We start from the raw sequence: 11,336 nt of genomic DNA on the forward strand, positions 1-11,336 counted from the left end.
GGGTCAGTGTGGTGCCCCCTCCCCTCAGCCCCTCTCACGGGGCCAGTCTGGGGTGTGCTCTGCTGGGTCTGCCAGCCCTGCGTGTCTGCTCTTGGTGCCCAGCTCCCGAGTCCCGTGACTCACAGATGCCAAGGGAAGGAGCCCCGAGTAGGAAGTGGGAGAAGGGGGTGACACCTCTGGGGCTCAGGCTTATCATCTCAGTGCGCGCGTCGGGGGTCGGTGTGCAACTCTAGACTTGCAGCCCCATGGGATTTGGGGCGTCTCTGGCAGACAGAAGGTGGAGACACTAGGGGAGGTGGCGCCTTTGACCCCAGCCCTGCTGCTGTCTCCGGGTGCCCTTCTCTGTGGTGTCTCTCTCCCCAGCAAGGAAGCCCTGCTTCTGTGTGCTGATGGGAGGGTTGCGGGCCTCCACCTGTCTGCTTCTTCTAAGACTTCCTCCCTGCTCAGCTTTTCCTAAAGACTCATTCTTTGTGTGTGTGTGTGTGTGTGTGTGTGTGTGTGTGTGTGTGTGAGACCCCCCACAGTCTCTCTCTCCCCCACCGCCCTGACAAGGACAAACATGACATCAGTGCCCGGGTCCATGCCAGTGAGGGTTCTTTCCAGACCGCCACCATCTGCCAGGGGGCCCGGCGAGCGAGGAGGGCCAGGGGTCTCAGAGTGTGACGCTTTGGTTGTGGCCGAACACCTTGCGCCCGTCAATCTCCCCCTCCACCATGTGGGGGTGGATGTCCACGTTCATGCCCGCCTCCTTGCAGAGCTTCAGCAGGGTGCGCACGTTGTCCTTGGACAGTCGCAGGTACCTGGGGGGCGGGGTGGGGGCAAGGCCCGGGCTCAGCTGGGGGTGTTCTTGGAGCTCCCAGCCTCCTCTGGGGGGAACCGGCCGTTGGGGCGGGCTGCGGGAGCTGACAGAGCAGCCGTGAGGAGTGGGCGTCCTCAGGTGTCACCTTCTCTGGACATTAATTTGGCTACAAAGACACTCCCTTGGTGGCTGAAAGGACAGTACCTTGTAGGCAACTAATCTGGGTTCGATCCCCGGCATCACATGGGGGGTCCTGAGCTTGACCAGGAGTAGGTCCTGGGCACTGCTAGGTACCCCCGCCAAACAAACCGACAAACAACACCACCTCTCCCCCACCAACACACACACACAGACACACACACACACACACACACACACACACACACACACACTCCTTCCACCCCTCCAGCTACCCCTTGGCCACAAATAACAGGTTATCTTTTTTTTTTTTCTTTTTGGGTCACACCCGGTGATGCACAGGGGTTGCTCCTGGCTCTGCACTCAGGAATCACCCCGGCGGTGCTCAGGGGACCATATGGGATGCTGGGAATTGAACCTGGGTCGGCCGCATGCAAGGCAAACACCCTACCCGCTGTGCTATCGCTCCAGCCCCAGGTTTATTATCTTTGACTCTAATTCCACTCCCACTCTCAATGAAATCCTGAGACGTTGATGGAAAGGATGAGTTTGTTGTTGTTGTTGTTGTTGTTGGTTTGTTTGCTTGTTTTGAAAGAAAAGGCTTCATTTGGGGCTCATCAATGGTTGGGGGAGCGACAGTTCCATCCCCAGAGGAGAAGGCTAAGCGGATAATGCTTGTCTGTTTCGAGGGCAGTCCCCTTAGCACTAAGCTGCCATTGGGCAGAAAGAGTCCCCTGGCTGTGACAGGGGAGAAAGCCCGGGAAGCAACTAGCTCAGGGCCTGCCGTCTCCCTGCTGTGCCAGGGGCTGGGAGAGACCGGGCGATGGAAATGAGGCTAAGCAGGGGTGTGGGAATAGACATGTTTTTTTTTTTCTTTTAATAATATTCAAGCAATAAGAAAAATAGGCCATTGGCATAGAGCATAGCCAAGGCTCCAGTTGTGACGAACTCTGAACAGTCAAGGGTCTGTACCTGGACAACTGACTGTTTACCAGATCCCCGCCTGCAAAGCCTGTCCCCACCTGTCCTCCTCCCAAGCTGAAGGCTGCCCCCTGTCTCTCTGGGGCACTTACTAAGACCCCCCCCCATCTGGACCCCATCACCCTTTCCTTGGATATTTTTCTCATGGTTTCTTAGGGGTCTCCTTCCTTGCTGTCTGAAGCTCTTCTCCCTCCCTGGTGCCCAGGTTGGTGACCTGTAGGCCAGAGTCCGTTAGAAGACCCCGGGATCTGAAAGCAGAATCGTTCAGTCGTGGGAAGGAAGAAGGCCACCGTCCAGCCAGCCAGTTGGCTAGGAGGAGAGGACGCCCTGGGGAGGGGTCACAGGGCGGGCCTTGAAGCCATCTGAAACATCTGAAACTTTCTCATGAACACAGGCGAGGAGGGGGCCCTGGGGTGAGAGCTGCACTTCACTCACCCGCCACCAGCCACCAGCGGCTCCACACCAGAGCATGGGGGCTATGGGGGAATTCCAAACAAGGCCACAAATGACGCTTTCCTTTCTCCAGTCCTCATGGTTTTTTTTTTTTTTTTTTTTTTTTTGAGTATCTGGGGACGAGTAGGGGTCACATCTGGTGGTGCTCAGGGACCACTCCTGGTGGTACCTGGGGAACACAACTAACACAACTGTGGTGCTGGGGATGGCCCAGACAAGTGTGTCACCCCTGTATTCTTTCCCAGGCCCAACAATTGTGGTGTCTTTTGTGAAATAATGGACATGTCGGCAGGCCTGCTGTGAGTGTCTAATGGTGGCCCCCATGTGTCCTGTGCCACCCACAGAGGGTCCTGCTTGCAAGGACAATCACCTGGGCTCCAGAGCTGCTCTCTGGGGTGCCAAGGCCCCGTGGCCACCCACCCGGGATCTCCCAGGACACAAGCCCGACCCCGCGGGCCCCTTGGCGCGGCTGCTCACCGGCAGCTCAGCACCTCCTCCGGCCTCAGCATTCTCGACACTTCTGCCTTGGGCTCCGGGGTCTTCTCGATGAGGGTCTTCAGTCTGCGTTCGTACAGCGCCTCTGAGGTCTTGCCCGCCCACTCCCTGATGAGGGTGGATCTCCGCTGGGAAAAGAAAATGTCCTGCAGCATGGGCTCCACTATGCTCTGCTGGCGGAAGGGCCGCTGGTTGTTCTCCAGCGCGATCACGTCCTTGATGTCCAGGTCTGAAATGGAGCAGAGGCCCCCAGAGGACTCAGAGGCGGGCGGGCGGGATGAGCCGGGAGGCGGAACGACCAACCCAAGCCTGTGCGCCCGCAGCGCTGCGTTCCTGGGGCGGGGTGGGGGGGCGGCAGGCTCGACCTGCACTCATCTTTACCTCCCTCCTTTCTCTCTGCCTTCCCGAGTCTCTCCTGGGCTCTCTCTCCCTCATCCCCTCCCTGCTAGTCTTGTCTTCTCTCTTCCTACGGGGAACTTGACCTGGGTGTAGAGGGGCGCAGAGATCCACTCCTGAGCAGGGTTTTGTTTGTATTTATTTTGGTTTTGGGGTCACTCGCTCAGCGAGGTGCAGGCCTTACTATTGGCTCTGCACTCAGGAATTAACTCCTAGGGGTGCTGGTGGTGGAGGGGAGTGCATTTGGGATGTGAAGGGCTGAACCCAGGTGGGCAGCATGCAAGGCAACTGCCCTACCCACTTAGGGTCCTTGAACTGGGTTTTATTTACTTATTTTTTTTCTTTTTGGGTCACACCCAGCAATGCTCAGGGGTTACTCCTGGCTCTGCACTCAGGAATTACTCCTGGAGGTGCTTGGGGGACCGTATGGGATGCTGGGGATTGAATCTGGGTTAGCCACGTGAAAGGAAAATGCTCTACCCATTGCACTATCGCTCCAGCCCCTGAACTGTTTTTCTTTTCTTTTCTTTTTTCTTTTTTTATATTTTTGGGTCACACCCAGCAATGCTCAGGGGTTACTCCTGGCTCTGTACTCAGGAATTACCCCTGGCGGTGCTCGGGGGACCATATGGGATGCTGGGATTTGAACCCAGGTCAGCCGTATGCAAGGCAAACGCCCTCCCCGCTGTGCTATCACTCCAGTCCCTGAACTGTGTTTTAAAGGACAAATGGGTTTATCAGGTGAAGAAGGGAGGAAAATATTGCTGAAGGCCAGCAGGCATAAAAGCACACCATACAAGATGAAACCCAAACATGGATTTGTACTTAAAAGATGCTTAGGACCAGACATTGGGAACCTTCTTTTTTTTTTTTTCCTAAGCATTTTAAGGTGTTTATGAGAAATATATATTTCCTTCTTTTTTGTTTCTAACTGCTGTTACAAAAACAAAGATAAAGGTATTGTTCAAATTTTTTTCTAGCACATGCCAGTTTCTATGCATTTCTGAGAGGAATTTCTTTGCAGACATGGAAATTGTCTTGGGAATATAAAAATAACTCCTTCATAATATTTATAAAAAAATGAACTCTTCTTGACATATTGCATTTGATAGACACTTCAAAACAATGTCAATAGTGATAATAGTCCTGCTTTACTTGTCCCTGACTTTAATTAAGATGATTGTGGTATTTCATCGTTGGCATGTTTTTCATATCAGCAGTTTTAGCAGTTGTATAGTTTTTATTAACAATAAGTGCTTGTCTATGAACTGATATAACAATATAGTTTTTCCTTTAATGCATCGATCAAATTAGGTTCTTCTAGATCTTGGTAAATATAACCTACTGATTCATAACCTGCAGTAATGAACTTGTAATAAATTCCAGATTGGTCATGGCCTATTATTTATCTATGACATTGACGTTTTTGATACATTTTCATATATTGGGCTTATATGCTTATTTTTTTTTTGCTTTTTTTGCATTATGTTATTCTGAGAGTGACCTGATTTTTTGCTCAGCCCTGATATTAAGATATGATGGCTTAGAGCTTGTTCCTAATTTGCAGCTCAGGGATTGCTCCTGGTGATGCCTGGGGGACCATGAAGTGCTGGTTATTGGACTTAGTAGCTTCTTTGTATAAAGTATCAGTGACTTGCTGTTGCATTCAATCAGGTCTACTTAGAAGATCAATATATAAGGCTTCTCTCAGCCGAGATGGGATAATGGGTGCCAGGTGTGTCCTCACACAACCAACAGGTAAAAATCAGGGCTTATGGCATAAAATAGAGGTTTTCAGATATTGGACAACAGACAACACTCTGCACTGATCATTTTAGAGGCAAAACAAAGGGCTATGTTCTTGGTGCCACTAAATACCTGACGTAAGATGCAACTAGTTGAAGCTCAGAGGGAAACTCATGCAAAGTGCAGATGTTTCTTCGAGCTGGGAAAGAATGTAGACAGTCCAAGTGGATCAGGGCAGCTAGAACTCATGGGGGAGAGTAGCAGAACAAAGCTGCAAAGCTGAAGTTCTGTACAGACCTGCAAAGGATTCTCTCAGCTGGGCACTAATGTAGCAATATAATGTAGGAGAGTAAATAAACCAATAGAAATGTGTTGGTAAGATCAGCAAAGCAGCTATTGTAAATGTAGCTTGTTCAAGAACCACAAGCATGTTAAGAAAGTACATAGAAGATAAAAATGGACCCAAAGTGAATTTTTAGAGATGAAAGCTACAATGTCTGAAGTGAAAAGTGTATGGCATTAGTACCAGATTAGGTATTACAGAATAAAAGACCAGTGAACCTGAAGATATAGTGATAGAAATAGATGAAATAAAAGGGGAAAACAGTGAGTTGTGAGAGTTAAAGTATATATGATCATATGCCTGAAAGAGATGAAGTAAAGCCAAAAATATATTTTAAAATACACTATGCCCCTATTTTACAAAGTGACAGTAAAAACTATAAACAATGATCTCAACAGAACACAACCACAAGAAACATGAAGTAAGATAAATAAAAATATCCTAATAAAATTGTTTAAAAAGAAAATCTTTGAAGAAGTCAAAGGAGAAAAAAATACAAGACTGAATAACACAAGCAAAGTTGATAGTCAACTTCTCACTAGAAACAAAGAAGGTTAAAGACAGTGGAACATAGCAAGTTATAAAAACCTGCCAATCTAGAATTTTATACTCAGAAAAATTATTTTTCAGAAATAAGGGTAAAGATATTTCAGAACTGAAAAAAGCTGAAACAATTAATCACCAGTAATCCTCCCAACAAATGTTAAATAAAGACCTTCAGGTAGAAGAAAATGGCTCTTGATGTAAACCTGGACTTATTTAACTAAATGGAGAGTCTCAAAAATGTTAAATGTGACAATGAACAAAAACTATCTCTCAAAGAAAATTTCTGTCATTCTATAGATCCAAAGCACAGACTCGACAACACTGAAAACATGAGATCTAAACTAGAACCACAGAACTTTGAAATGTGTCTGTCAAGGTGGCAGGACACCTGGATTCCATCCCTGGCATCACCTGGTTCCCTGAGCTACTTGAGTGACCCTTGAGCACAGAGACAAGAGTAGTTTCCAACCACTTCCATGTGTGGGCTACACCACTCCCCCCTCAAACAGTAGCAATGTATTACAGGGTTTATGACATGTGGAGAAATATAATGTGCAGCAATAATACCATGAAGGTTAGGAGAGGAGAAATATGTTTCTGTAAGTTCCATATGTTTGACATAAAGGGATTTCAACTATGTGAAGGAGATGATTGATTCTGATAAGTCAAAGATGAATAGGGATATCTAAGCAATCAACTAAAACAATACAAAAAATATTTATGGCTCATGAGCCAACCAACAAAAATGAGGAAATGAAATCACAAATGCACCCATTCCTAAAGAAGGCAGAAAAATAGAAAGATAGAAGGGGGGGACCAAAGGACAGATGGAACACATTAGAAACAAATGACAAGATAGTAGATTTAATCCATCCAATAAAATCAATGATCCCATTCAGTGTAAATGATCTCAACACTAAAATAGGAAGGCTGAAATGTTCAGATTGGTTTTCTAAAAGGTAAGACCCAACCATCTGTTCTCTCCATGAAAGTGGCTAGAGGTTCGAATGGTGAAAGGGGACATAAATGAGGTGAATCTTTAGTACCGTGTACCAGGTCCTGAATTTTGATAGGGAGGTGACTTTTAACTTGGACCACTGAGCGTTAGTCCTGGAGCTGGAACATCCAAAGATGGGATGTGTGGATTTTCAGAGCTGTTGGACATTCGTGTTCACATCGGCAGTGGGGAAAAGGGGTGGCGCTCAGGACAGAGGGCTCTCTGGAGATTTACACTGAAAACCACCCGCAGTGGGTAGCTAAAACTATGAGTTCAGATAAAGTCATTCAGAAAAAGCTATAAAGGGATGAGAGGGACAATTCAGTGGGAATTCAGAGGGAGAAAAGTAGGTGTGGGAGAAACAGGAAAGTTAGTGAAGTGAGGCAGAAACATCTGAGGTGAACAACTTTACGGAGAAAACATGTGTGGGCCAGAGAAAAGTTATGGAGAATCAGGTCAAGCAGGAGAAAGATGCCCACACCGCAGGAATAGTCTGCGCCCTTTGTTCACATAAATGAGGTCAACAAGGCCATACCTGCAGCTGAAAATGTTTTCCCTTGTTGCTTTTGGCCAGCCCTTAGCCAGCCTAGAGGTTATTCAGAGAAAAGGACAAGCATTTGTGCAGTGAGGTCTCAGCGGGACCAGGAAGGAGGGTGAAGAGGAAGGACAAGATTGAGACAGTGTTCTCAGGGAGTTTGTGGGAATCTGCTTACCCAGAAGGCATCATGAAAGAGGTGTGGGGGACACACACGCAGGGACAAATCTGGACCTGGGTTGGCGGGGAGAAGGGAAGAGCCTGTAGGACGAGATTTGAGGATGTTCAAGGGTCCAGCAGGAGCAACACTTTAGAATCAGTGGGACCACAGGAAAAACTCAGGAGCACGGGGGCTTCCTGGGGGGCATCAGTCAAGTTAGGTTTTTTTTTTTAATAAACCCTTGATTTTGGTGCAGTTTCAGATGCACAAGAGCTGTGAAGAGAGTTCCTCAGCTCCCTTTAATGTTGTCAACTCCCACAAGAAGGGTGCAGTTGCCAAAACTGTGAAATTAACACGGGCACCTTGTAGAGCGGTTGTCTTTTCTTACTTCATTCTTTCCCCCCACCCCACCCCACCCGACTCTAATGTTTTAGGATTCAGTCCTGCAACGCATTGAGAAGAAATTGCATTTAAGTCTGATGGCAAGTGATGGTACTCTGGCAAGAGTCCTTGGTGAACTAAACAAAAAGGGATAAAAGACCTTTTGGGGGGCTTAGTAGGAAGCTTTTGTACAACAAGGAAGTACACCAAGGAAGCGCCAGGGGCAGCCCACAAAGCGTCGGAGGCTCTTGACCAACCTCGAGCTCACCAGTATCCCTTCTAAACTCCTCTGACTGTACACCTCCATCCCAAGAAGCTAGGCGTAGTGAATGTGTCTCTGCTCCTGAGAATGCGCTCTGCGGCCGAGCGCCAACATCCCAGTCCTTCTCCTGAGAAAACTGGATCAGTTTCATCCTCAGACTCATCGGGTTCCTGCAGTGAACACCAACTCTGTAGCGGGTTTAGTGCTTTCTGCCTTGTCTTGCTCGAGATGATGACCCCGTGCCAGCTCATGCTGCCCCTTTCACAGACATAAAAACAGGACCCAGAGGTGCGACTCTGAGTTCCCTATGGGGGAGAAGGTGGGCCAGGAAGATGGATGCTCCCGGGAGCTGGGCGTGAGGACTTAGCTGGGCGTGTGGACCTTCTTTGGGCATCACTGGGCCACTGAACCACAGGAGTAGTGCCATGGTCTCTGACAAAGTAGATCATTCGGGTGCCACTCAAATGGCACTGGGAGGGGCTGGAGCGATAGCACAGCGGGTAGGGCATTTGCCTTGCATGCAGCTGACCCAAGTTCGATTCCCAGCATCCCATATGGCCCCCTGAGCACCGCCAGGAGTAATTCCTGAGTTCAAAGCCAGGGGTAACCCCTGTGCATCACCAGGTGTGACCCAAAAAGAAAAAAAATGGCACTGGGAACCTGTTCCTCTGGGGAACGCCCCCATCCCCCCCCCCCCGCCCCCAGTTGACTTCCTGGAGAAACCACCCTGAGGGCAGAGACTTACCATCATACACTTCCTTCCAGTCACTGTCCACTGCTGGTGCAGTCCCCAGAGGGCTGTGTGGGGCTCTGCCTGTGTCCCGGGGCTGGGGGTCATGGACACTGCTGCCCAGAGACCAGTAGGGGTTCCTGCTCCCTCTGAGGATCAGCCTCCTGGAAGACAGCCAGGTGTCCCAGAGTCGAGGGCCCCTCACCTGATTTCCGGGGAGGTTCCTTGACGTTGCTGCCGACATTTGAGCTCGCGCGTCTCTTCTTCCCTTCCGGGATGTAGGACTTGAAGGGAAGGCCAAGATACTCCTCTTCCTTCTTTGGGCCTTTGCCTGGGGGCTTGCTCCGGGAAAGTAGTGATTGCTGGGGAACAAGGTTTGAATCAGCTTCCTGTGCTCCCAAACCAGTGTCTTCAACAGCCCCCTGGAAGGCGGGTGGGCCGGGCAGGTGGCAGGCGGAACCCACTCATGAACTCTTTGTTTTTGCATCCCCGGGTCTCCAAGGCGCCTTCACGGGGTGGGAAGAGCATGTTTTGGGAAACTCACTTTTCCAGGTGTAGTTGAGTGGACTGCCTTGGGGTGGGAGGATGTGGCATCAAGGAAGGCCTTCCCTTTAGAGCTGGCCTTCCCAGACCAGTGGGTAGTGCGGATACTGGATGGAGAGTGGGCAGTTGACTCCCCGGGCACCGGAATGTGCTTCGTACTCTGAACAATGAGCAGAATAATGATTGTAATGCTGCTGATAGGCCGAGGCGCAATGTGGGTGCCCAGTGGGTGCCCCCCCTGCCATAGGGCGAGAGGGTGTGGGGGCATGCCTTACCTGCAGGGAGAACATCACCCGGTGGCCTGTTGCCTGTGGTTTTGCAGGGACTTTCAGTTTGGGGACCACCTTCTCACTTCCTTGGGTGGGGATCTTCCCCTTGGCTTCGCTCTTCTGGAAGAACAGGGTAGCCGGCACAGTGCTCACCCAGGCACTGTGGGCACAGAGCAGCCTCGCACCAGAGGGCAAACCCCTGGATGAGTGGGTGTGCAACCCTCACCCACCCACCCCGCTGGTAACCCCCCCATTCTAGTGCTCTTGCCCCCTCCCCCACATTATCACTATCCCTCCACTCCAGAACCGCCCGTGGGGTGCATCGCACCGCGCAAATTGGCTTTTCCATGACCTCCGACCTGCAGCCCTGGGAGGCTGCCCCAACCCCTGCCCCGCCGCACCCCTGAGCCCTGGGCACACAGCCCGGGCCCAGCAGGGAGCTGTTCTCTTCCCTGTTGCAGCTGTTCTGGCTCATCTCCCCCCAGTCCTCCTGGCAGCGCCCCCACCGTGCCCACCTGCAGCCTCTTCTTCCCCTGCCTCCGCTCCAGCCACTCCAGCACCCGCGTCAGGTCGGACATGCGCCGCTCCTCGGGCGTCCTCCACACAGATTTCCTCTCCGTGGGCATCTTGTCCGTCAGGTCCTCCAGCTCCTCCATCATGCTGGCGTCTGGGGGATGCACTGGATGGGAACTCGCAGGCTCACTGTGGCGACCCCCTGGTCTTGGTTTCCTGACCTGGGTGTCAGGGTGTGGCTTGGAGATGGGAGCAGAATGTGGCTGAGCTGGGAGCCCGGGGTTGGAAGGTGATTGTGAGGTCATGGCTAGGAGGGCTGTGGGGGTCCCAGTGCCGTGAGGCTTTGCAGCTTCTCTGGGAGTCATGTCCCAGCCACCCTGGGGTTGTCTCATACCGAACTCCGCCACAACTTTTCTTCTGGCTTTGCCCCTGACCACTTCCACAGACCACTTCCACTTCTCAACTCAGCAACCATCATCTCACACATCTCCTCTTTAGAAAAGTCCTTAGTGGCTCCTGTCACCTATAAAAAAAGAAAATCTGAATTCCTTGCTTGGGTTCCCAGAATTTCCAGAATGCAATTAGAACAAAGCATGATGGCTTGGAAAGGTAGTACCGCAACCAGGGTGCAGGTCTTGCATGGGGCTGAAGGTTGATCCCCCTACACCCCATATGCTCACCTGAGCCCCACCAGGAGTGATTTCTGAGCTCAGAGCAAGGAGGAAGCTCTGAGCACTGCTGGCTGTGCCCCTACCTAAAAAAGAAGAAGAAAGAAGAAGAAGAAGAAGAAGAAGAAGAAGAAGAAGAAGAAGAAGAAGAAGAAGAAGAAGAAGAAGAAGAAGAAGAAGAAGAAGAAGAAGAAGAAGAAGAAGAAGAAGAAGAAGAAGAAGAAGAAGAAGAAGAAGAAGAAGAAGAAGAAGAAGAAGAAGAAGAAGAAGAAGAAGAAGAAGAAGAAGAAGAAGAAGAAGGAGAAGAAGAAGGAAGAAGAAAGAAGAAGAAGAAAAAGAAGAAAGAAGAAGAAAAGAAGAAAAAGAAGAAAGAAGAGAAAG

General features: G+C 50.1%; 1 protein-coding gene across 1 annotated transcript; it reads right to left on the reverse strand.

The window, feature by feature from the left end:
• Window positions 1-577: 577 nt before the first annotated feature.
• Window positions 578-10,465, reverse strand: C8H16orf78 (chromosome 8 C16orf78 homolog). The gene is made up of 6 exons (XM_055146342.1): window positions 10,290-10,465; window positions 9,781-9,894; window positions 9,507-9,665; window positions 9,168-9,324; window positions 2,849-3,095; window positions 578-800 (listed from the first exon to the last, which is right to left on the reverse strand). The coding sequence occupies exons 1-6, from the start codon at window positions 10,431-10,433 to the stop codon at window positions 653-655; spliced, it is 969 nt and encodes a 322-aa protein (XP_055002317.1). The 5' UTR covers window positions 10,434-10,465; the 3' UTR covers window positions 578-652.
• Between the last annotated feature and the right edge of the window lie 871 nt (window positions 10,466-11,336).

The sequence above is a fragment of the Sorex araneus genome, chromosome 8, assembly GCF_027595985.1.
Source record: "Sorex araneus isolate mSorAra2 chromosome 8, mSorAra2.pri, whole genome shotgun sequence".
Taxonomy (NCBI): Eukaryota; Metazoa; Chordata; class Mammalia; order Eulipotyphla; family Soricidae; genus Sorex; species Sorex araneus.